This window comes from Puma concolor, chromosome B3, assembly GCF_028749965.1.
Source record: "Puma concolor isolate L17-30 chromosome B3, mPumCon1.1.hap2, whole genome shotgun sequence".
Taxonomy (NCBI): domain Eukaryota; kingdom Metazoa; phylum Chordata; class Mammalia; order Carnivora; family Felidae; genus Puma; species Puma concolor.
In genome coordinates, this window is record NC_141672.1 from 127963885 (window position 1) to 127991532 (window position 27648).

At 38.4% G+C, this 27648-nt stretch overlaps 1 protein-coding gene across 2 annotated transcripts in view; it reads left to right on the forward strand.

The window, feature by feature from the left end:
- Window positions 1–25339, forward strand: part of TRPM1 (transient receptor potential cation channel subfamily M member 1) — a 142656-nt gene extending 117317 nt beyond the window's left edge. For both annotated transcript variants that reach the window (XM_086711359.1, XM_086711360.1), the window contains 3 exons: window positions 1479–1681; window positions 2305–2437; window positions 23396–25339. In XM_086711359.1, the coding sequence (XP_086567485.1) occupies window positions 1479–1681; window positions 2305–2437; window positions 23396–24662 (1603 nt within the window). In that variant the 3' untranslated portion in view covers window positions 24663–25339. The remainder of the gene's footprint in view (window positions 1–1478; window positions 1682–2304; window positions 2438–23395) is intronic.
- The last annotated feature ends 2309 nt before the right edge of the window (window positions 25340–27648 follow it).

A 27648-nucleotide genomic window follows, 5' to 3' on the forward strand; every position in this document is an offset into this window, starting at 1 on the left:
ACAAATTTCCAATCTGGGGCCATGGATTTACACAGAATTTCAGGAGGGCTTTTAAAGGTGTAAAATCTTTACAACCTCTTTTGTTCAAATTTAAGCAGCCTTAGTGTATTCATGAGTCAAAAGTTGACACTTAAACACACTAAATTTTTCTCAATGGTTCAATATTTTTTGTTGTTGAAATATAATTAATATACAGTGTTGTATCAGTTTCAGGTGTACAATATAATGATTCAACAATTCTAAACATCACTTAGTGCTCATCATGATAAGTGTACTCTTAATCCCCTTCACCAATTTCACCCATCCCCCCCACCTCCCCTCTGGCAACCACTAGTTCTTTGCATTTAAGAGTCTGTTTCTTGTTTTGTCTCATTTTTCTTCACTTGTTTTGTTTCTTAAATTCCACAAATGAATGAAATCATATGGTATTTGTCTTTCTCTTAAATACATTTTAATTTTAATTTTGTTTAGTATTTTAACACTTTGATGTGTATTTTAATCTAATGAAATATTTCCTTAGATAAAAGTCTCCGGAGGTAGGGAAGATCTGAGCATTATCAGAGGCTCCGAAGGCAATGTCAATTTCATAAGCTATGACAATTACTGCAATATTATATAAAATACTTTCCTTATCGTTTACAGAATAGAAGACAAAATGGCCTAGGAAAGAAATGGCTTACAGTATCAAATTTCTTATAAAACTTACCCATTTTGGCAAATGGGCAAATGTGTTGTGTGTGTGACCATACTTAACACATGTTGAAAAAAATATTTTCTAGCTTCTAAGATGAAACATATGAGGGAAAAAAATCCTTCACAGAAATATAGAATCTTAGAACTGACCAGGGCTTTGGAAAGAATCTGGTTCAAACTCTTTTTCAACTGTATTAAAGGTTTAAATACTTCAAAATGCTTAGTTGAATAGCTCTTACCTTTAAAAATATGAAATAAAAATTTCCTGAGTGTATGAGTCAATAGACTGCAGTGTGATGTTTTAAGAGGGCAGTAGGGGGGCGCCTGGGTGGCGCAGTCGGTTAAGCGTCTGACTTCAGCCAGGTCACGATCTCACGGTCCGTGAGTTCGAGCCCCACGTCGGGCTCTGGGCTGATGGCTCAGAGCCTGGAGCCTGTTTCTGATTCTGTGTCTCCCTCTCTCTCTGCCCCTCCCCCGTTCATGCTCTGTCTCTCTCTGTCCCAAAAATAAATAAACGTTGAAAAAAAAATTTAAAAAAAAAAGAGGGCAGTAGGTAGCAGTTACAATACACTTGATTCTTAATTATTTATATGATAAAAATGTCCTTGAGTGTAGATAATCCACATTGATAGTTAAACCAAAAAACAGGGTAGTCTAGGAGTCAGTACTAGCAGGCATTAAACGGTCACTTAAATGTTTATTTTCATTTCAATGTGAGCAACTGATTGCCCTGGGAAATCAAAATGAAAAGGAAAATACTAATTAAACATTTACTCTTTTTAAAGCAATACCTTCTTTGAGGTAAAGTCAATATCCAACCAGGTGTGGAAATTCCAACGATATCAGCTGATAATGACATTTCATGACCGACCAGTCCTACCTCCACCAATGATCATTTTAAGCCACATCTATATAATCATTATGCGTCTTAGCGGTCGCTGTAGGAAGAAAAGAGAAGGGGACCAAGATGAACAGGATCGTGGATTGAGTATGTACAGGACTCTCATTTCTATCTTGGGCTAATTCAAGGGTGTTCCAACTGGACACTACATACTACTTTAAATTGTGTGAAAACAGAACACCCTAGTCCAACTGTTGTTCTTTGTAGAATGCTTCCCATTTTATGTTGGTTTTATTCCAGTTCTGTCAGTTTATGAGTAATTAGTGTTACCAAAAGCCTGCTCGTGAAAGAGATCAGAAATTGACAGAGTTCTTGAAAATGACTCTTCTATGTGGATTCAGAGTTCCTTTCAGAATGTTGTAATTTGTGGCATCTCAAGAGGATGGGAAAATTATGCTGTCCACCTGACTGTATCCATAAAACACACACAAAATTTCCCCAGAAAATAATACTTGGTTTCACTCTGCGAATAGCTTTAATAGTGGTGTTTTGTGTTTAAAAAGTGAGCCATTTTGCTCCAGGGTAAGAATGATTGCTGCATATGACAACCTGTTTGTGTAACAAACAATTGGAGTAGTCAGAGAACTGCCTACAAGTGAAGGACAAGGGCGCTTAATTCAGGTTGGGCTGGGAAATTCCTAATGACGCAACGAAATTGATTCTTCACGCACCGGTTCGTTTCTCACTCAGCGAACATTTCTTTCCCGCAGAACTATTTCTCAGTGACGAGGAGCTGAAGAGGCTGCATGAGTTCGAGGAACAGTGTGTTCAGGAGCACTTCCAGGAGAAGGAAGACGAGCAGCAGTCGTCCAGCGACGAGCGCATCCGTGTCACATGCGAGAGGTGTGCCCAGCGCGGGGCCAGCAATGGGTCCTCAGGCCAAGGGTTTGCGGGCTCCTCCACCCTATTTTAAGGGCAATGGAGACGTTCATTTAAACCTTCACTTGGAGTTCTCTTGTTTGTTCAGACTGGCTTTTTTACGTGTTTGCCTCCAAAATAGTGTGAAAATCTCTAGTTGTGAAACGGTGATTGTAAATTCTTTATAGAAGTGAATGATGACAGGGGCGCCTAGGTGGCTCAGTAGGTTGAGCTTCTGACTTCAGTTCAGGTCATGATTTCATGGTTTGTGTGTTCAAGCCAGCTTGGGGCTCTGTGCTGACAGCTCATAGCCTGGAGCCTGCTTGGGATTCTGTGTCTCCCTCTCTCTGCCCCTCCACCACTCGTGTTCTCTCTCAAAAACAAATAAACATTAAAAAAAATTTTTTAAAGAAGTGAATGATGACAGGTATTGCAAATATTCCAGGCCCAAACTAAACCAAACCGAACAAAAAAGCCCTGACAGTTCTTGCCCACTCCCGAAGTGGGAGCTTTTACTCTGATACCGTGCATCAATGGAGAGAACAGGTGCAGAGCTGTGTAAATGCTAGGGAGGCCATTGTTCTCCCTGCCCTTGACTTGTCCTTGACTTTATCAAGGATGGTATTCCCTAGGAACTGACCTCCTCATCCTGCCTTAATGCTTTGGTTGCTCCTTGCCCAATCTGGCAGAGCAGAGGTAGACTCCCTCCTCTGTTCTCTGAGACTGGGAACTAAGGGAGGGGCAGCAGTGTCTGTCCCCCACAAAGGTGGAAGTGTCAAAACTAGGGCAGGGTGTGTTTCACACCTGGGTCCCAACAATATCAGCATCATCCATATGGTAGTGCTTAATAAATGCAGAATGAATGAATGCGTGTGTGCACGAATCAATGAATGAGCAAATGAAGTCAGGTCAGGGAGAGCCAGAAAGAATGACATTTTCCAAATTTTACAGTATTGCTTTTCCTGAAGCTGGAAAGAGTAACCAGCAAAGGGTAGACAGGAACCATAAAACTTCACTACCTATATTTTTTTAATCGTATAATTTTAAGAACATTTATCACTTAATAAAAGCAATTTAAGATTTTTTATTATTATTTAAAGATTGTGATAATTGACAAAACATTGGTGCAAAGTGTTTAACCAACAATGAAGGTAGAAGGATGATGCCTAGGGTGATTCTAGCTTATCATTCTGTCCTTCAATACTCAGAATTAAAGTTCCCTGGTACAGTTACGTGTGTATATCAGCAGACCATCCAGTGGAAGGCCTCAACAATTAGGACAGAATTCATAATACACTTTGAAGTCTTGCTGGTGCACATTCAAGGCCAGTGACTCTGCCTCAGCCCACAGAAAAGACAATTCCCCTGGCAACTGCAGGTCTCTGACCGCTCTCCCCTCGTAGACCTAGTCACCTTGTAATCCAACCTGCCAAATTCAAGGGTTATCTGCACCAACTTTTGGCCTTAATAAGGTACATTTTCAATACAACTTTTAAATACTCCTTTCCTGTTTTAATAGTAATGACTAAGTATTCAAAATATAACAATTATTTCTTCCTGAGAAAGATAAGTTACCCCAATCTTAATAATCTAAAATTTCCACTTTCTAGTTAGACATTAATTTGGATTTAATCACAGCCTGTAATTTACAATGGAAATTGTGTTTTGTTTCACTCCGTTTCTTCCTCTTCTCCCCTCCCCCAACATTGTTTGGATTTTTACCATTCTTGGAGCAACCTTCCAAGAATGTGGTTATCAGGTCACTACCAAACTGCATTTTCCTCTTGGGGCTCTGTGCACACGTAATAGGAATGAAAGTGTGCTGGGCAGTAAAAACATCTACTTCCCGTTTCCCTTGGCTGAGATCTGCAAGGGTGATGGGAGTGCATTCCTGCCCCTCCGGTTCCCTTATTGACCCTTTCTAAGCTGAACCACAGGTGAATATCAAAGACAAAAGGAGGAGGAGGTTTGGGGAGAAGATACCCTTCCTTCACTCTTAACCAGGACAGCTGAGGAGCAATTTGAGCAATTTGACACCAGTGATTACTTTTAAAATCACATTTTTGAGCACTCAGATGTCTCTGCCATTTTAAAAAATCTTCTTCACATATCAGATTATTTTTATTTTCTGCATCACTGTTTGCCATTTGATGATTCTCCAGGTCTTCTCTCAGCTGTCATCCCCCAGCTCCATTCGCTCTGCAAGGTCCAGTTAGGAGTGAGCCTCTGTGGAAGGTGCTGTTGGCATCAGTCCCTTCCGGACCTCCCTGTTGTCTGGTATCTTTCACAACCTGGGCCAGCAATTTGCATGACTCAGTCTTACAAACGTGTGCACACAGGAAGTTTAGACACTTGTGCTCCTCCCTCCATGCAGGGTGTTTTGAGGGTTCATGTGCAAGAACCAAATGCATGGCGTTCCCTTACTGTTTGGAAAGTTATATATAAAGTCCTAGCAAGTTCATCATTTTGTAAGATACAACATTTAGTCCCTCAATCAGAGATTTACGATATGATTCAGTTTTTAGTTAGGACAACACTGCTGCAGGATATTTAACCCAAAGCCCCATCCAGCATGTCCTCTTTGCTGACTTAGGGCACTGTGCTCATGGTTTTTCTCCCAAACTTGGACATCCTCTTCTGTGCTCTGGGCTCTGACAGTGGCACCACTAGCCATCTCATTCAGCAAGACAGACACTATCAAATCATCCAATTGTGTTTTCTTCCCCTTCTGAACAAATCATGCCCCCCTCCTACTTCTTTCCTTCTCTGCCACCAGCAGTCTAGTACAAGCTACCATCATCTTTTTTCACTTGAATTTCTGCACTCTGAAAGCATTGGCGCTCTGAGAGCATCTGAGCTCTCTATAATCATTTCTCCTCTTCCAATTCTCTCTGCACTCACTACACTCTAATCTGGTTGCACCCCTCCCCATCAGCTCTTTAAAAGGCTTTCAGTGGTTTCTATTGCTCCCAGGTCCAGCCTCACCCTGGACTGTCCGCCCTTCATGCTTGGTATTCCAGTCTCGCTGGCCTTCCTTCATCTCCTCAAAGCCACCACTCCCTTCCTGCCACAGGGACTTTGCACATGTTGTTCCCTCTACCTACTCACCTTTTAGATCTCTGCTCAAATGCCAATTACTTATGGAAAACTTCCCTGACCATCTCATACCTTAGACTAGGTCAAGAAGCCTGCATGTCTCTGCATAGCAGGAGCTTGATATTTTTTAATGAATCGATGACTAAAAATTTTGTCTCCTTACTTGAATGCAAGTTTCCATCCTATTCTCAATGAATGTCAAACAGGGTATCAACTGTTCTCCCTCTATGTTCAAAACTTTGATTTTACTATTGGCAACTAGGAAGTCTAAATACACAAATGTTTCTGCTACCCATAATTGTCAGGAAGGATCTCTAATATCAGTAACACCAAAATTGTCGATGCTATCAGGTGTTGTTTCTTTGCTTGAAGGTATGGATAATGTCAGATAACCAAGAGGGCTGCTGGAAGAATATTTTATAAATAACTTCTATCAGTACAACCAAGGTGGAATTTGTCAACCAAAATGTTCTATCTCATCATACTGGGTTAATACCAAGTAACATGTATCTTTATCAACTGGAACTTGAAGGCCATCTCTGTGTCTCTTGGAAATCCGCTGTTGAACACATCATTCCTTTTGTGGTTTGGCATCCCTTGGTGGACAGGTTCCAGAGCAATTGAGTAGGAAAGCATCTTTCCTGAAAAAACTTTGTCAGAGATTCAGCTTCCTTTTCTCGAACAATGAGAATTATGTAAGCCAGTATCTCTCCATTTTTCCCATAGCTTCAGGGAAACTTAGCACCAAACTTAGTATTTAATTATAACAAGTATATTATTATAGGTTTGGGAATACGTGGTGTACAATGCCTCCTTATTATCTCTTCTTTACTCTTTCATATCTTCAATTTATATAAATTTTATTTTGCATGTCTGATATGTTCAAATATGCAGGCTGTAATTCACAAATTATACATTTTAATAGTTACTGGTCTTGTACTTAAGCATCTATGGGTCTTAAACTAGACAAACCTATAATAGAAGGTTTGGATTCCCCCAAAATCTCTGGGTCAAGTGGGTTTCTTGTCATATTTGTGGATCTGGGTTAAGGTGTTGGGTTTCCTCTAAGCTTGATTAGGAAAGCAGAAATTTGTGGACTTGAGATTTTATTTAGCATCCTCTTCCCAAGTGATCAGAAAGAGAAAATGCTGGTAACAGAGACCCTAACAAGAAAGACAAGAAGGAGAGAAATGAGATCGTAAGTAGAAGATGGCATGAAAGAGAGAAGAGTCTTAGAAGGGAGGTGGGTGATTCTTCTGACATAGACAAGATCATAGAAAGACAAACATGTAGTGATGGGGGAGAAGTTTGGGGAAGATTTGATCCAAATGTCTTAATCTTATAAATTAATAGGAGTCAAAGTTGCTTGGATTATGGGGGAAAGGTGGGATTAAATGTTGGAGTTTTAATATGTCTAGTAAATGACAATGTTGTTCCTTACCTGACTTTGAGAGCCAGTTCAGGGAGACATGGAGATAAAGATAAAAATAGTATCAGCTTTATCAGTAATACAAGTTGTGCTAGAGGATGTGGTTCGGTTCTTGCCAAATACACAGAATTAGTCAGAATTAGCCACACCCACTCAGTCACAGGCGCCTGCAAGCTTCCCTTCTCACAAGCAGAATCAGCTTTCCCCACTAAGCTTAACATATTAACAAAAACAAAAAAACAAACAAACAAACAAAAAAAGCAAAGAAAAAAGTGAGAACCAATGCTCTTTGCAAGCAGGTGGCTCCCAAAGAGAGAGAGGAAAAAAGCAAGCTGGTGTCCTGATCCCCTAACACCAATCAGAAAATCAGTCCTCCTCGAGAATAAATAGAAGACTGGAGAGAGGCCAAGAGTTTTACACTAATGGCAAGTTCAGATACATAGGAAGGAATGATAGGAATGGGGAAAGAGTACCCCCTAGCCACATTACAGACTTGAAGCCACTAGGGAGGACTCGAGTTCACCTTTAGGGGAAATATGATAGGAAAGGAGCTAGCCAAGCAATTTCTCAGCAGGAGTATTGAGGACCTAAATGAAACTAGCCAATATGACTTTATTGGGCCACATCCAAGGTGACTCCCATGACCTTCATCAGTGACTCTCTACAGCCCAAAGACAAGGACGCAGTTAGTGAATGAAGCATGGGGCATAGCGAAAGGGAGGCTAAAAGGGACCTAGAACTAGTCAGTGGGGACACCACAATGATGTTAGTGTTTGCAAATGGTAGCATAAACGTGCTACAATGCCTCCATTTCTCTCTGCCCAGCTGTGGAGTCCTAATGGCAATAGAGGAAGGGTTAGAGCTGACACTATTATGTTGGAAGTAAGGGAGAGATAACCTAGGATATTAGTAACAGCTTCAGTGAGTGACCAGAGTCTTGCTTCAACAGAAAGTGGAATATAGACAGAAAAGGCTAATGATTTAGATGGCTTGAATTCTAGAAATCAAGGAGGTCTGAAGTGTGCCCATGTTGGTATATATAAATGATGTGACCTAGAGCTAAAATTCTAGAGAGCTTAATAGTCTTTTGGTAAGTCTTCACTATTTTGCTTATTAAAAAATAATGAGAAAGCCAGAAGACTTAAGACTTAAGTCTTGTTCTTTGTTTAGTCTTTCACATAAAATAAAAACTCTGTTAGTAAAGCGTAACCAACCAGGTTCTACCCTGGGTGTTCTCACTATAATTACGAAACTTAAAAGACAGCCTCATATGAAGAAGTAGATGGAAATTAAAATAGCTGGATATAAATTTTGGACTGGATTAGACAAGTTTATGATCTGTAGACTGGGAATAAAATTACAGGGTAAGAATCATCTTAGAACTCAATATAGAATACCATGGAACCTTGAAACACGGGTTTCTTCAAGTATAAACTGGACCTTGTTGTTCCACTAAAATTATGTTTTTAGGTTAACATTGAACTCTATCATTAAGTAAATGTTTCCGTATAATTTATAAGCTGCCTTGCAGGTGAAGGTTGCACACACAAAAAAGATGAATGCACATAAAACAAGTTCTAGTAACTAGCTTCCTACAGAATTCCAAATGTCTAAGTTCTTTCCTTAGGAAACACACACAACTGTTACTATGAGAACATAAGTTTGGACCTTATATTTATTAGGTAAGAGTCAATGACACTCCAAGAAAATTATGCCATCTATGGGTATTCTCTCAGAGGTTACTACAAAAGTGCCACAAATTCATGTATTGTTGTACCTATTATTTGAATGAAGTTGAAAACATTATTTACAAGACCTTAACAACAACCAAAAAAATGTGTTTTAATTAAGCTGCTTTCAGGGTTAGTAGTATAATGTCCAAACCAAATATCCTAAATAATAGATATAGTAAGACACAGATGAAAGCATCTGGAGATTTATAATCATACCTACTTCACATAGTCACATTATTTTACACTTGCATAGCATTTATAGCTCACAGAGTACTTTCATCTACACAATTTCTCTTAATTCTCACATTATCATGCTACTACTGTTGTTCTTACTGCTGTTCTTGTTGATGTTGTTTATTGTCACTGGTGACGGATGCATAATAAAGACAGAGCTGATGGAGCCCTTCATCCCTAACATAAATATGGGCACATCTCAAGGAGAATACTGAAGTTGACAAAATGTTAATCATAAAGAGCCTTTTATTTTTCTTGAAAACAAACTAAAACAAGAAGAGCCATGATATGCAATGCCAGTTGCTAATCTGGTAACATTATCTCTCATTTTATTAATTTACAGAACAAGTAGAATTATATTTTTATATATAAATAAATATAAATATATAAATATATATAAATAATATAAAATATACATATATTTATATATATATATAAACAAATAGAATTGGAGACTGATTAGGGCATTAGGATGTGGCCTTTTAACAGACAACCCTGTAGAACAATCTATACTAATCTCTGAAATGTGAGAGGGACAAACACAGCTATAATTAACTAGGACTGATAAAACAAATAAGGTTCTGAACTCCCAGCAATTTTAGTAGGAGATACACATAAAGTAGTAAAAGGAAGGGCATATATTGTCATAAATCAAGTACAGCTTAAATTCTATTCAAAGACAGGAGAATGATTACTTTGGGCCCAGCCAGTTTATAGGTTTCACTTGGTTCTAGTTTCCTCTGATATAAAAGGCTAGCCCTCAGGAATTGTTCTTCTGGCCCACCAGTTGAAACTCATATATTAGAAAAATGGTCTCAGTGCTCTTTTCAAAACATCCTAAATTGGAAGAATTTTTGCTCTGAAGTAAATACTACCACAATGTGTGAAATAAAAACCTAGTTAAGCCACTTACGTGATCTGTAAGTAAATCCAAACACAGAAATAATTACAGAAGCCATGAATTCAAATTGGTGAAAATAGATAGAAGTAGAGCTAAGAAATCAGTATTTCAGTCTAAGAAAGTGCATTTGTATCACAAAAGTACTTATCATCCAAAGAAATAATCCCTTTGAGCCAAATACTAGGTATACTAGAATAACAGTCATAAGTGGTTTGACCCAATGATTTGAAATACTTGAAAGAGAATATTGACATATTTTATAAAATGAATATTGTTTTGAAAAATAATAAACAGTGCAGCCATATTAATCTAATTAAATAATATTCAAATCCAGGGTAGCAACATATTGGTATATACAATGGCTGGGGCCCCTGGCATCAACAAAGCAGCTTTCATTCATCTGGTTCTACAAATATCCATGGTAGAAAGTTTCTAGAACAAACTTTCTCAAACTGAGGTCATCAGATGCTCTGGCACTTAAGGGTTTGTCAAGTTCTAGGAAATTTTATTTTTCCATTTTGATGATGATGGAATGATTATGAAGTAAGTTTGAGGTTGAAGAAGAAGATGAGGCAGGAAGGGAAGATGGGGGCCAGATTCTGAAAAGGTTTGAATGTATATAAGTAACAGAAATCCTTGAGGAGGAGGTTAAGGGCTGCTGTTGAATTAGAAGGGAAAACCTGAAGCTGCATTTACGTGGCTCTTTACATAATACTGAGAAAGCACCAACTGTTTGTATCATAGAAAATTACCAATGGAGATTATAAGGTTTCCTTTTAACACACTCCTTGGTACCTAACATTGCAATAAACTTTGGCTTTTAAGTGTTATGAGAAGCTAGTACCATTTTTAAGCACAGAGTGACATGATTGTGTACTGTGTTATTGTCTTATTGTTTTGGATTGGAGGGAGAAGACATTGGAGGCAAAGAGGGTATTCCCAACAACTAACACTTTTTGCTTTTTCAGCGTGGGGTATAAAATGGGGTCGTATATCTTTCAATATTAAAGGAAATTATCCTGAGACCTTATCCCGCTTATTCCAAGAGTGCCTTCTTTCCCTTCCTATTGTTCCCCTCAGTCATTCGTAGGAGATCCAGTGGTCCAGTGAAATCCCTACCTATTGCATCAAGAACCAAGAAGGTGGGGCCAATTATTGCATTTTGCTCTCTCTGTATCCTCCTGCCACTTGGCCCTGGAAGTAGGTATAGTTGTGAAAGTGCAGGGCAGAGTGGATTAATTAAACCCCAGGTTTCTGATTGGAGGTTGGAAAGGGGGAGCTTCAGAGTACTGGAAACACCAAGGAGACTGTAGAGAGGGCTGGACTTGGGAAAGTAATACCATGAAGTTGCTAATGAACTTTGGAGCTCGCTACCAAACTGTGTATTTGTATGTGTGTGTATGTGTGTCTGTGTGTCTGTGTGTGGTTCTGCGCCTTATTAGCATACCAAAAGTATTGAGGGAGACAAAGTTCACCAAAAAAAAGGTAGAGTAAGGAACTCTGGGAATCCATCTCTCCATAAAAGTAACAACAAAACTGGCAAAACTTTCAGAATCAACCTTTTTAGAAAGATGGAAATGAACCAATGGCTTGCAACAATTTGTGGAGTGCTTATTCAAGAAACATTACTGAATCCTTTTTTTTTTAAGTGAGCTTTGTGGCATTTCAATTACCTAGTTCCATCCCCCACTCCTCAGTTCAGTGGCAGTCATGAAAATAACAGCCTGAATTCCTGGTACCAGTGGAAGCAGAAAGGACCTCATCCACAAAGAATTGTAATTACCTGTTTTAACCTGTCTGGTGGCTTCCTGAAAGACTGGCTCAAAAGACTTGTCTTAATTTCCCCTGACTTGAAACTACCTCAGGGCTAAAACTAGTAGCCAGGGGTGAGGATGGGGAGAGGGCATTTGTCAAAAATATTTACAGACAAGTATTTTAGTCCCTATTCCCCAAGGTGATAAATAACAGAATTGAGGCAAATGCGCCTAACCAAAAATCTCCAGAGAAAAGGCTGAGAAATGAGATGTCCATAGGGCTTTCAAAAGCTCTGACATATTCCTGGGAATCTAGAAAGCCATATGCATGCATAGGGCTATGCACATGCTCAGAGAATACCTGACAAGGGAGAAAGATTCCAATTCTAGCTGACCTAAAGGCTCTGTGAAAACCAGAAGCTAAGAGAAAGATGTAAATTCTGGCTGGGTGTTAAAGATGTGCATGCATAGAGCCCCTAAGCAAAGACTAGGAGGTCTTTTTAGTCCAGAATCTAAGGAGATCTCTGTTCAGTCATTAGCTGACCACTGAGCTAACAGGGGAGGATTTCAGTGGCCACACACAACAAAGAATATAGGCTTTGCAGAATCATTTCAGAAAAATCACTAAATAAGCAACAACTACTACAATACGAAGCAACAATAACAAACTCTGTGGAGAAGAGAATCTGACTTCCAGAGCTGCTACACTATATTACTCAAAATTCCCAGTTTTAAATAGACATGCAACAAAATAAGAAAGCATGGTCCACCTAGGTCCACCTAGGGAAAAGACAATCAAAGAAACTGGCCTCAAGGAATCCCAGATGTTGGACTTTCTAACAAAGACTTTAAATCAGTTATTGTAAACACATTCAAAGAGCTGAAGAAAAACATTTCTAAAGATCTACAGGAAATTATGAGAATGCTGTCTCACCATATACAGAATAGGAATAAAGTGATAGAAATTATATTTAAAAAGAAGAAGAAAAACCAAACAGAAATTCTGGACTTCTAAAGTACAACTGAAATGAAAATTTTACTTTAGGGGCTCAAAATCAGATTTGAACAGGCAGAAGAAGGAATCAGTAAACTTGAAGATAAGTCAATTGAGACTATCCATTCCAAGGAACAGAAATATATAAAAATGAACAGTCTTGGAGATCTGTGAAAGGCCATAAGCACAACAGCATACACACAATGAGAGCTGCAGGAGACAAAAGGGAAAGTAGCAGAAAATATCTGAAGAAATAAAGGCCAAAAACTTCCCAAATTTAATGAAAAATCTGAATCTACACCTCCATGAAGTTCAGTGAACTCCAAGTAAAATAAACTCAAAAACATTTACATTTATTCAAATCATAGTCAAATTGTCATAAGCCAAAGGAAAAAAATCCTGAAATCAGCAAGAGAGAAGCAACTCATCATGCACAAAGCATGCTCAATAAAATAAAAGGCTGACCTCTCATCAGAAATCAGGGAGCCAGTAGGCAGTGGGGTGACATATTCAAAATGCTGAAAGAAAAAGACTATCAACTGAGAATACTGTATCCAACACCACAGTCTTTCAAAAACTGAAGGAGAAATTAAGATATTCCAAGATAGCAAAAACTGAAAGAATCTGTTACTACTAGACTTGCCCTGAGAGAGATACTAAAGAAGTCCTTTTGGGCAGAAATGAAAGGACAACAGACAGTAACTAAAATCTACATGAAGAAATAAAGAGCACCAGTAAAGGTAACTACATACATGAGTATAAAAGACATTATAAATGTATTTTTTGTTTGTAACTACTTTTTGTTTTCTTTAAAATTTTAAAAGATAGCTGCATAAAGCAATAATTATAAGTCTTTGTTGATGGGCACACAACATATAAAGATATAAATCTGTGACAACAGCATAAAGTAGAGGAGGAAGGAATGAACTTTGAAAGAGCAAATTTTTATATACTATTGAAATTAAATTGATCTTCATCTGAATTTGATTGACATGTAATCTCTAGGACAACCACTAAGAAAACTGAAAAATATATAATAAAAGAAATGACAAGGGAATTGAAATGGTACACTAGAAAATGTCTATTTAATACAGACGAAGATAGTAATGGGGGAATTGAGGAACAAAAAAAAGACAAAAGACATGTAGAAAACAAATAGTAAAATGGTAGAGGTAAATTCTTCCTTATCATAGCCATATTAAATATAAATGGATTAAACTCTCCAATTAAAACACAAAGGCTGTAAGCCTGTATATTTCCAAAAATATAATCTAACCGCATTCTCTCTACAGAGATTCACTCCAGATTCAAAGACACAAAGAGTTTGGAAATAAAAAGATGGGAAAAGATACTTCACATGAACAGTAATCAAAAGAGAACTGTGGTTGTTATACTAATATCAGAGAAAATAGATTTTAGGACAAAAATTATTAGAGGAATATCTGGGTGGCTCAGTCGGTTAAGCGTTCAACTCTTGATTTTGGCTCAGGTTAGGGTTGTGGATCTCAGGTCAGGATCCCATGCCGGGCTCTGTGCTGAGAGCATGGAGTCTGCTTGTGATTCTCTCTTTCCCTCTCTCTCTTTCTGCCCCTCCCCTATTTACACTCTCTCTCAAAATAAACAAACATTTTTAAAAATTGTTATTAGAGAAAAAGAAGGACATTGTAGTATGATAAAATAGTCCATCTATCAAGATATAATTATAAACATTTATGCATGTAATAGCACAGCCTCATAATATATGAAGCAAAAACTTACAGAATTGAAGGGAGAAATAAGCAGTTCTACAATAATAGTTGGGGACTCTAATATCTCACTTACTTTAATAATAGAACAAGTAGATAGAAGGTATCAAAAAATAAAAGACTTGAATAATACTACATGCCAACTCAACCCAGCAGAACACTTAACTCAACAATAGCAGGATACACATTCTTCTCAAGAGCACATGGAACATTATGCAGGAGAGACCATATGTTAGGCCATATAACAAATCTCAACAAATCTTTAAAAAATTGAAATTATACAAAATGTGTACTCTGACCACAATGAAATAAAATGATAAATTAATAACAAAAGGAAATTTTGAAATATGTGAAATTTGTGAAAATTAAACAATACACTCTTAAATAACTGGTAAGTCAGAGAAGAAATTACAAGAGAAATTAGAAAGTACTTTGAGGATGCACAACAGTCTGAGTGTACTAAATGCCACTGAACTATACACCTAAAAATCATTAAGATGGTAAATTTTACATTATGTATTTTACCACAATTCAAAAATGTTTTTTTTTTTTAATGTTTATTTATTTTTGAGACAGAGAGAGACAGAACGTGAGCAGGGGAAGAACAGAGAGAGAGAGGGAGACACAGAATCCCAAGCAGGCTCCAGGCTCCAAGCTGTCAACACACAGCCCGGTAAGGGGCTCGAACTCATGAACCATGAGATCATGATCCGAGCCAAAGTCAGACACCTAACCGACTGAGCCACCCAGGTGCCCCCAAAAATGTTTTAAAGAGAAAGAAAATACTTCAAAGTGAATTAAAATGAAAGCACAAAATGAATTAAAATGAAAGCATAACCAAAACATATAGGATGCAGCAAAAGTGGTGCTCAGAACAGTGAATAACAGCGAATGCCTATATTAAAAAAGAAGAAAGATCTCAAAGGCATTGAGTACTGAACTAATAATGAATGGACCACTACGAAGGTCCCAAACTGATCACTGGGCTGCACACACACAGTACAGATGCCAAAAGCACTGCAAAAGCTTTGCAAATCGAACTGAAATTGGAATCACAGTCCACAAAAATCATGTTGGAACTTGCAGCTTAAGCCTAATGAGGTCAGTCATTTACTAAAAGAAAAATATCAACACTCTCCATGGGATTTAAACAAGACTGTCACATGATGTAGTATTCAAAATGTCCACTGGGGGTGCCTGGGTGGCTCAGTTGGTTAAGCGTCTGACCTCAGCTCAGGTCATGATCTCACCGTTTAGTTTGAGCCCCATGTCTGGCTCTCTGCTATCAGTGCAGAGCCCTCTTCAGATCCTCTGTCTCTCATTCTCTCTGCCCCTCCCACCCCTCAAAAAAATATATTAAAATTTAAAAATGTTCACAATGTCAACTAAAATAATTTAGAGTATGAAGAAATATGAGGGAAAAATCAGTAAATGTCGGGACATTTGACATACTTTAAAGCAACTATTATAAAAATGCTTGAACAAAATTGCAAAGAAAGTTGAAACTCATGGAAAAATAGAAAGTCTTAGAAAATAGAAGATATAAAGAAAAACCAATGAAAGATTTAGAACTGAAAACTATAATAAATGATATTAAAATTTCACTGGATAGGCTCAATAGCATAACAGAGATACAGAGGAAGGAATCTGTAAACGTGAAGATATATATAGGTAGTAATTACCTAATTTGAGCAACAGCTCAAAAGTGTAACACTGTGCCATCAGAACCTGAGTAGGAGAAGAGAAAAAATGTAATGCAGAAAACAATATTTAAAGAAATATTAACTGAAAAATTCCCAAATTGAGCAAAAGACATAAACCTACAGATTAAAGAAATTTAGCAAACACCAAACAGGAATAACTCAAAGAAATCCACACCCAGGTACATATTTTGAAGACAAAAGACAAAAAAAAAAAAAATTTATAGCAGTCAGAGAAAAACGACACATTACTTATAGGGGAACAGGTATTTATTTATTTTTTTTAATTTTTTTTCAACGTTTATTTATTTTTGGGACAGAGAGAGACAGAGCATGAATGGGGGAGGGGCAGAGAGAGAGGGAGACACAGAATCGGAAACAGGCTCCAGGCTCTGAGCCATCAGCCCAGAGCCCGACGCGGGGCTCGAACTCACGGACCGCGAGATTGTGACCTGGCTGAAGTCGAACGCTTTACCGACTGTGCCACCCAGGCGCCCATGGGGAACAGGTATTTAAATAACAGCAGATTTCTCACAAGAAACCAAGAAGGCCAGGAGAAAGTAGTATCGTGTTCTTAAAGCTGACAAGAAGAATAGTCAACCTCCAAATTCTATATCCAACAAAAATTCTTCAGGAATGAATATGTAACAAAGACCTTCTTAGAAAATTCATTGTTAGCAGTTGGGCTCTAAAAAAATTACTGCAAGAAACTCTTCAGAGGGGTGCCTGGGTGACCCAGTCAGTTAAGTGTCCAACTTTGGCCTAGGTCATGATCTCGCAGTTCATGAGTCCAAGCCCCATGTCGGGTTCTCTGCTGACAGCTTGTTTCAGATTCCGTGTCTCCCTCTCTCTCTGCCCCTCTTCCACTCACACTCTGCCTCTCTCTCTCAAAAATAACTAAACATTTTAAAAATTTAATAAAAAAATAAAATAATAACAATTTTTAAAGAACCCCTTCAGACAGAAGAACATATACCAGAAGTAAACTTGGAACATCAGGAATGAAGGAATGTTGGGGTTTTCAATATATGTCTGTGTAATATCTAAGACAACCAAAGCATAAAAAGGTAGGCAGAAAATGGACCTATATTGTGGTAATGTTTTTAAGTCCAATTGAAGTGGTAAAATATTGATGCTAAGTAGACTGTGAAATGTTACTATCTACTTTGTAGTCCCTAGAACAACCAATATAACATCTATAGTAAATGATATAGTCATTTCCCAACTTATTTCTGAGGCCAGCATGACCCTGATACAAAAATCAAAGACAGAACCAAAGAAGAAAACTATAGGTCAATAGCCCTTATGATTATAGATATAAAACTTCACAACAAATATTAGCAAGTTGAGTCTAGTCACAACCAAGTAGAGTTTGTCCTAGGAATGAAAGGCTGTTCAACACTTGGAAATCCATGTAATCCACTGTACTAACAGTTTAAAGAAAACCTATGATAATATCAACTGGTGAAGAAAAAAACATTTCCACAAATTTCAACATCCATTCATGATTTAAAAAAAAAAGAAAGAAAAAAAGAATAAAAGTTTAAAAAATGAAAACCTCTCAGCAAACTAGGAACAGAGAGGAACTTCCTCAATCTAATAAATGGCATTTACCAAAAAAAAAAAAAAAAAAAAAAAAAAAAAAAAACCCACAGCTGACATGGTGGAAGACTGAATGGTTTCTCCTTAAAATTGAGAACAAAGGATGTCCACTCTACCACTGTTATTGAACAACATACTTAGAAGTCTTAAACTTCTGGAACTTCAACTTCTATAACTCTTCTAAACTTCAAAACTCAGTAATATGGGAGAAAGCGACCCAATTATTAAAATGGGCAAAATATGAGAATAGGTATACCAGAGAGGACTTAAGTTTGGCAAATAAGTGCATAAAAAGATGCTCAATATTATTATCTATTAGTGAAATGCAAATTAAATGAGGAGTGATGGTGATGAGGGGTGCCTGGGTGGCTCAGTCAGTTGAGCATATGACTCCTGATTTCGGCTCGGGTCATGATCCCAGGGTCATGGGATCAAGCCCCAAGTTGGGCTTTGCACAGAGAGGGGAGCCTGTTTAAGATTCTCTCTCTCTCTGCCTCTCTCCCCAACTCTCTCTCTCTCCCTCTCAAATAAAAAAAAATTTTTTTTAATTTTTAAAAAAACATGATGAGATAATTGTACACACAAATTACAATAGTTAAAACAGAAACATACTGACAATACCAAGTGCTAGCAAAGACACCGAGCTTCTGGAACTCTCCTACACGGCTGCTGGGATTATAAAATGGTGCAGCCACTCTAAACAATGGTTTGGCAGCTTCTTATAAAGTTAAACATGCATTCACTGTATGAACCAGCAATTCCACTCCTATTTATCCTAGAGAGACGAAAACTTATTGGTATAGCCACTATGAAATACAATATGCAGGCTCCTCAAAAATTTAAAAATAAAACAACCAGATGGTCCAGGAATTCTATTCCTGGATATATATCTGAAAGAAATGAAAACAGAATATCCAAGAGATATATGCACTTCCGTGTTTATTGCAGCACGATTTGAAATACCCAAGATATGGAAACAACCCAAGTGTCTACCAACAGATGAATGGATAAAGAAGACATGGTTTACACACACAATGGAATATTATGTAACCATGAGAAAGAAGGAAACCCTGACATTTGTGACAACATGGATGGACCTTGAGGGCATTATGCCTAAGTGCAATAAGTCAGACAGAGAAAGAGAAATTCTGTATGATCGCATATATGTGGGATCTGAAAAAGCCAAACTCATAAAAACAGAAAGTAGAAAAGTGGCTACCAGGGGTTACCACGGGAATTGAGGACGTGTTGTTTAAGGGCACAAACTTGTAACCAGTAAGTCCCGGAGATCTAAAGTACCACACAGTGGTTATAGTCAACGATACTGTATTATAAATTTAAGCATTGCAAAAACAACTAGATCTTGATTGTTCCCACCACAAAAAATAAATGATAATTATGTGACATTAGAAAGGTGTCAGATAACATTACAGTGGCAATCACGTTGTCATATGTAAATGTATCAAATCAACACATTTTACATCCTAAAGTCACACAACGGGTGATTCATACAACTGAATACCAGAAGAAAAAAATAGTTTACTGCCTGAAAATTTCTAAAAGAAAAAAATTTTTAGATATGAAATTAGAAATATGTCAGGTGAGAAATATGTCTTTAAGAGCAAATCATGGGTGCCTGGGTGGCTTAAATGGTTTGGTTTCATGTCAGGTCAAGATCTTGGAGTTTCATTAAGTTCGAGCGCCACATCGGGCTCTGCATTGGAAGCACCAAGCCTGCTTAGGAGTCTCTCTCTCTCTCTCTCTCTCTCACTCGCTCACTCGCTCGCTCGCTCCTCTTCTACCTCTCCCCCACTCACACTGTCTCTGTCTCTCTCAAAATAAATAAACTTAAAAAAAAAAGATCAGAGAAATACAAATATCATATGACTTCACTCATATGAGGACTTTAAGATACAAAACAGATGAACATTAAGGGAAGCAAAAATAATGTAAAAACAGGGAAGGGGACAAAACATAAGAGACTCTGAAATATGGAGAACAAACTGAGGGTTACTGGAGGGGTTGTGGGAGGGGAGATGGGCTAAATGGGTAAGGGGCATTAAGGAATCTACTCCTGAAATCATTATTGCACTATATGCTAACTAGTTGGATGTAAATTAAAAAAATAAATTAAAAAAAAAAAGCAAATCACTTAGCCTCAGAATACCTTTGTATTCTGTGCTGTGCTGAAAAATATTTCGCTCTGTGCAGAAAGGAAAGCAAAATTAAGACTTAAGAGAGTAAGAAAGTTCATATCTTGCTACGAGCTCTATCAGAAATGACAGACTTCTCTCGTTTGTTTTTCTGCTACTCAGCGTGTCAACAGATATGGGACTCTTGTCAAAGTGTTTCCTAGCTAGCCTGTCTTTCCCCATCTGAAATGGAAATCACTCTTTATAGGGATGCTAAGGTCTGGAAAAGTCTTAAGTAACTGTGGGAAGTCACAAAGTATAGCTAACACAGGAGATAGTTTATTATCCACCCTTTTTGTTTATCATTTCAGATACAAGTGAACTTAAGCTCATTTCTTTTCTTTCTCCTTTTCAGACATACTATAAAAACTCAATACAGCACACCTTGATTTGGTATAGCCGCCCCTTGATGTGGGATAGCTGTTTAAACTGTTGTCTCCAAAATGCTGCAGTTGTTTACAAGCCTGAAATAAGTATCTATTAATTTTTCCTTAATCGGAGCCACATCGTGAAACATTGTTTCTTCCACAGTTTGAACTAAGGGAGTGGCAGTAGGGATGCCAGGATATTTAAAGACACCTACAGGGGAGTCCTACCCCAGAGCTTGGTAATTTATTCAGTGCAGGGGGCAAGGGGTTAGAGAAGTAGGAACGCAGAGTTACTGTAAGGGAGACTAAATACTCAGAGGCCTCCTTTATATTTTTTTGTTGAAGTGTAGTTGACACACAATGTTACATTAGTGTTAGGTGCACAATGGTGATTTGACAACTCTGTAGCTCACCACAGTGTAGTTACCATCTGTCATTACACAACACTAGTATACTACCACTGACTATATTCCTATGCAGTACCTTTCATCTCCTTGACTTATTCACTCTTTACCTCCTCCTGTCCTTCACCCATTTTGCCCATCCTCCTTCCTCCTCCCCTCTGGTAACACCACAGTTTGTTCTCTCTATGTAGGGGTCTGTTTCTGCTTTATTGTTTGTTCACATGTTTTGTTTTTAGATTCTATATATAAGTGAAATCATATGATATTTATCTTTCTCCGTCCGACTTACTTCATTTAGCATAACACCCTCTAGGTCCATCCATATTGTCTCAAACAGCAAGTTTCCCTTTTATGTATGAGTGGCTGGCAATGGTGTTATCTGAATTAGGCAATACAAGCAAAACATAGGCAGAGAATTATAAAAGATTTGAGAGGAAAGTTACGTGTCTATATTTTGCCAGTGCGTATTTTTCAAAGTTTGTGCAGCTGTATTAGCTCTTAATGTAGTATTTGTTAAAGGATCTCAAGTTTGACTTTACAGAGGAGATTGTGGATTTTAACACAAAAGGATTCATCAATGATAACAGATTTGAAGCGAGCAAGGAGACATACATTTAACAGAGAAAACCGAGTCTTACTTGAAGTAACGTAAATACCAAAAGTTCTGTCAGTGGCCAAAATGCAAGAGGAGTGAGAACCTTTAGAACCTGCAGTGTCTGTGGTACGAGAGTCAGGACGTCTCATACACAGTGAATTTGGTCCTCCTAGTGGCAAATTTCCAGGAAGCCAGACCCTTCCTGCTCAAATGATGTGGTTTCCTAGGGGACATATAAATAGTCTTTTCCCCACAAAAAGAAGTCCAGAATAGCCAAGGACCCTCCCACACATCAGAGCGCAGCTGTCAAAGTGGCCAACGGAAGCACAGCATTAACAAAAGCAGTTCTGGAAGAATGTAGGGAGGGTAACTGCAGAGGTAGCTGGGAGTGAGGAAAGCACAGGAGATGTAGTCAGAGAGCAGAAACTCAGTGCAGAGAAGAGCAGCAGGCGCTCAGCAAGTGGGTAAGAGCAAAGTAAGGAGAACAGTGAGAGGATTTATGAGGATATGTACAGAAGGTAGCAAGGACCTGCTAGAAACAGACTCAGTGCAAACTCAGTGACCCTGGAGACTGCCTGTGTGTTTCTAAGAAAAGATCAGAGGGTGGGAAAAAACCAAAGCATGACAGCATCAGACCAAAGTGTTGATCTCCACCCAGGGATGAACTTGCTGGAACAGATCACCATATTGCTGGTTCAGAGGGCCCAGAGGCTTCCAATTGGGAGCCACAATCCCTACTGCCCACCCTCACCATGTCCTGGGGGCAAATTCAACTTTTAGAAGACAGTGCTAGGTCCTGGGCATGACCCACTGCCCTTAGAATTAATTTCATGAACCAGTTGAAAAAATTCATACTGTACATATTATTTTTTTAAGTTTTTACTTTAAGAGAGAGAGAGAGAGAGCAAGCACACAAGTGGGGGAGGGGCAGAGAGAGAGGGAGAGAGAATCTCAAGCAAGCTCCAACCTGTCAGCACAGAGCCTAATGTGGGGCTCGAACTCACGAACTGTCAGATCATGACCTGAGCGAAATCAAAAGTCAAACACTTAACTGACTGAGCCACCCAGGCACCCTCATGCTGTACATATTCTTGAAATATAAAACATAGTCTATACCAGCAGGTTTTGATTTCATAAGTTGTTGCCTGATCTTCTACGAGTTAAAAATCTGGCAGCAGGTATTTGTAATCTACCACAATCTTTTTTAAAAAACCCATTAAGGGAACACTAACTGTTAAATATAATAAACAATTTAAAGTTAGTGGTATTCTTCAGATAATTAAATGACCTCTTGTCCCTTGAGTAAACTATCTGATAATCTGTACCTAATTATGAACAATTCATCTTCTGAATCCCCTGAACTTCAAATAAGGATTTCAATTATTTTTGTCAACATAACCATTAATTGCTGACAGCTAAATCAAACCTCAAAAATCTAAGTGCTAGTATCTTCTTTTATTCTCGGAGGCAATGTGATATGCCCACTAAGAGACCAAAGCTGAAGCAGATGCTAGAGATACACCGTGTACAGCTCCACAGCTCACCTTGGACAAATTATTTACACTATGACTCGATTTCCTCATTTGTACAATGGGGATGCTGATAACAGTGCCTATCTCAGGCTGTTGTGAGGATTAAACCAGCCTAGAATAGTACCTCAGAAAGCACTTACTAATGAATACGTAAGACACAACCATGAATGGTAAGTAGTATATACACTATGTGTTAACTGTATTTCTATTACTTTCTGAGGCTCTTGCAGTCATTTTTATTTTTATTCTTTCTAATATAATTTATTGTCAAATTGGCTTCCATATAACACCCAGCGCTCATCTCAACAAGTGCCCTCCTCAATGCCCATCACCCATTTGCCCCTCTCCCCCACCCACATCAACCCTCAGTTTGTTCTCTGTATTTAAGAGTCTCTTATGGTTTACCTCCCTCCCTCTGTGTAACTTTTTTTTCCCCCATTCTTTCCCCCATGGTCTTTTGTTAAGTTTCTCAAGATCCATATATGAGCTCATACTCATTTTTAGTAGTTTGAAGTATGAAGCAGTATGAAGTTTGAAAATATGCCCAGTGAGCTCCATGATTCTCAAAAGCCTGGAAAAGCATATAACACTAATCACATTGTATTTTTCTTTTTAATTTTTAGTTAATCTCAGCTTAACTTTTATGTTCCTTTATGTTCACCAGAGTTGAAAATATGTCAATGAGATTGGAAGAAATCAACGAAAGAGAAAATTTTATGAAAACTTCCCTACAGACTGTGGACCTTCGCCTTTCTCAACTGGAAGAACTGTCGAACAGGATGGTGAATGCTCTTGAAAATCTCGCAGGAATTGACAAGTCCGACCTGATCCAGGCGCGGTCCCGAGCTTCTTCTGAATGTGATGCAACTTACCTTCTAAGACAAAGCAGTATCAATAGCGCCGATGGTTATAGCATGTACAGATATCATTTTAACGGAGAGGAGTTGCTGTACGAGGATCTCTCAATGCCACCAGGGACAGGATTCAGGAGGAAAGCCTGCTCCTTCCGAATGAAGGAAGACAAGGAGTCAAAAATGCATCTAGTACCAGAGCGTCAAGATAGCCTTCACCTTTTACCCAGCACAAGCCCACCAGCAACACCTGACTGCAGTCAACTTGCAGTAGACAACATAAAGAACTCTTCAGAGCTGAAATTAGGTCCAGATATTGGGATCTCAGCCGAAGATGATGGAAAGCAGGCAGACTCTAAAAGGGAAGAAACCATTCCCCCAAGTGTAAATCAAACAGATGTTATGCATGGACAGAACAAATCAGATTTTCAGAACCGTCAGCTAACAGTGGAGACAACACAGATAGAGGGCACAATTTCCTATCCCCTACAAGAAGCAAAATTGACACGCTATCGCCCTGATGAAACGTTCAGTGCTTATAAAACAATGAAGTCCAGAAGCTTTGTATATTCCCGTGGACGAAAACTGGTCAGCGGGGTTAACAACAGGAGTACAGAATACAGTTCAATCATGGACCCAGCAGGACCCTCTACAGTTCAACACTGGACGACAGAATGGAAATATCAAGTTCAAAAGATCACACGTTCTCGAAGTACAGATATCCCTTACATTGTGTCAGAAGCTGCAATGCAAGCCGAGCATAAAGAGCAACTTACAGACACTGAAGATGAAAACTGTGTTTCTGAAATAGTCCCTCAAATCTCTCATTTATCTCTAACTGTAACTGACAGAACTGAAAAGGAAAATTTACTGTCTGTGAAGCCAGACCAAACTATGGGATTTCCATCCTTAAGGTCAAAAAGTTTACATGGCCATCCTAGGAAAGCTAAAGCCATTCAGGGCACACTAGACAGATCTGGACACGCCAGCAGTGTAAGTAACTTAGTGGTTGTGTCTGGAATTACAACAGAAGAGCAGAAGGCTAACCAAGAGAAAACTTCCACAGAAACTCAATGCTAACATGTTTTGTTTCTTTGATTTTTAAATCAAAACCACTGATGAATACCACCTTGGTCATCTAACATCATCAATTTCTGAAAACGTTTTCATCATAAATGTTTGGCAGTTTGGACTTAAGATTTAAAATTTAATTCAGTAAACGTAAAGTATTATTTTGCTAGCATATGTTAGTAAACTTAAGTTGTTTTTAGTTGGAGTAGCATCAGATGAAAGTGACAATATTCCAGTCAAGATAAATTGCTTAATCAGTAAAAGTTTCTCCAATCTCTTTTATTTCTGAGGGTCACCAAGTAGCCTAAGAAATGCCTTTGGGTGCCACCAATAGGTGACTAAAGCAGTGAGCCACTAGGTAAGAAAGAAAAATGAAAAGAGAAAGCAAATATGAAAAAAGAAAAAAAGGAGTGGGAGAGAAGAAAAAATTGTGAGGTACAAGAACTGGAAATGAGTCATTAGCATCATTTTTTTATGGGTTTTTGTTTTCTGTTTTAACGTTTTATGTTTTACAATAACACAGTGAAGACAAAAAGTACACAATTATATCAAAGATCACATTGTAATAGTTTAGGGTGACCAAGAGTTTTGTTAATGTGTAAAAATAAAGTATCCAATGTGCATTTTCCTGTTGTCATGGAGTCCTTGAGAGCAAAAACAAATAAACTGTACCTCTGTCTATTCAATGGTTTGTGCAAAGCTATGTCTAAAATCTGAAAGATACATTATCAAGGTGGGAATTGTTGAGAACCACAGAGACCATTCATGGCTGAGAATATAAGGTGTTGTGCTTCAACTTGTTAAGTTCAAAGACCTACCATACTCCAGGGCTCCCCATGGTGTCAGGTCAGGGGCCACTCTCTAGGAACCCTCAAGGTTACCCTATCACCACCACTTTTTTTTTCTTTTCTTTTTTTTATTTTATTTTATGTTATTTTTGATTTAACTTAGTTTTTATTTTTTAAAATTTACATGCAAATTAGTTAGTATCTAGTGAAGCAATGATTTCAGTAGATTCCTTAATGCCCCTTACACATTTAGCCCATCCCCCCTCCCACAACCCCTCCAGCAACCCTCAGTTTGTTCTCCATATTTATGAGTCTCCTTTGTTTTGTCCCCCCTGTTTTTATATTATTTTTGTTTCCCTTCCCTTATGTTCAAGTGTTTTGTCTGTTAAAGTCCTCATATGAGTGAAGTCGTATGATTTTTGTCTTTCTCTGACCGACTAATTTCACTTAGCATAATACCCTCCAGTTCCATCCATGTAGTTGCAAATGGCAAGATTTCATTCTTTTTGATTGCTGAGTAATACTCAGCAATCAAATTTTCTTTATCCACTCATTTTCTTTATCCACTCATCCATCAATGGACATTTGGGCTCTTTCCATACTTTGGCTATTGTCTATCACCACCACTCTTGATTAAACAAACAGGGGCAGAGAGAAACAGAAAAGGATCTTCTCTGGCTAGTGCAGAGGCCAGTAACATTCACAGAAGTTAAGAGTTGGATCCTGGGCCCTCACCATCTTGCAACGGCATCTCTTGGGAGGTCTCAGGGAGTCTCTGGAGCACACAGATCAGGTCAGCCTCATGCCTGGAGTTACATGCCTACTGTTACTTTAGTGGAAGTGCCTCATGGGAGTAGGCGGATCAGACAGAAATGGGGATAATCACAAAATTACCACTATATCCATTCTCATATGAGACTCAGACTGTCACATGGTCATAAACCAGAAAGGGAAGAGAGAAAGAGAGAGAGATTCACTGTAGTTATGCAAAGGTAGGGATCAGAGATAATTAACACATAAATGAGACTGAAATTGTAATCATCAGATCAGAATCCCTGAACTGGGCTGAATTTGTCAAAAAAGTAATGGTATATCATTGCATGGGTGATGGGGCTTTGAAATCTAAGAAATGATAACAATTATTTAATAAATAAAGCCACCGCTACATCAAGACTATTTAATCCATCCTACTGCATGTGTTACTTAACCCAGTGCTTAACCCATTACAATTTATTTCATTCCTTAACCGTGTGTGTGTGTGTGTGTGTGTGTGTGTGTGTGTGTGTGTGTGTGTGTCTATGCCAAGAAAACTTTCAGCCCTTTGCCACATTCTAGAAAAAAAAAAAGTCTTCTCACAGTAAGCTGGAGAACCTACGACAGCTCAACAGAGTGGGTCTGAAGAAGGCAAAGCTTATGTTTGGAATTCTCCACCTCTCCATTCATTACAAATCCCCACCCCTGCCTTTTCTGAGGTCTCTCCTACCTTGCCTCAGGTATGGGGCCAAGTCCAGGCCCATAAATCTCATGAGATTTGTGACTCTGACTCCTGTAGAGGTGTTGGCTGAAAGGGATGTGATATTTGTCTTTAAATAGTACATTCTTCTTTTTTTATTATTAACATTTATTTATTTATTGAGAGACAGAGAAGGACAGAGCACGAGCAGGGGAGGTGCAGAATCGGAAGCAGGCTCCAGGCTCTGAGCTGTCAGCACAGAGCCCGATGCAGGGCTCAAACCCACGAACCGTGAGATCGTGACCCAAGCTGAACTCGGTTGCTTAATCGAGTGAGCCACCGAGGTGCCCCCAAGGAAGTACATTTTAATGGTGAAATCTCACTACCTGTGGCAGGCACCTTTCTCAAACACCTGAAATCAAACCATATTGCTATTTACATGTTCTACCAACTTAGTACAGCTCAAATATTGAGGGCCCCTTATGTAGGGCACCGTGCAAGCCTATTTATTATATTATTATTACACAGTCATTCTAATTTTGCTAAATACAGGGAACTGAATGTTAGGAACTAATTTCCAATCTGATCAAATCTAGCAATATCTGTGGGTGATGGGCATTGAGGACGGCACCTGTTGGGATGAGCACTGGGTGTTGTATGGAAACCAATTTGACAATAAATTATATTTAATAAAAAATCTAGCAATATCTAAGGCAATTAAAATAGGAACATGTGTATGTTCAAAACATTTAGT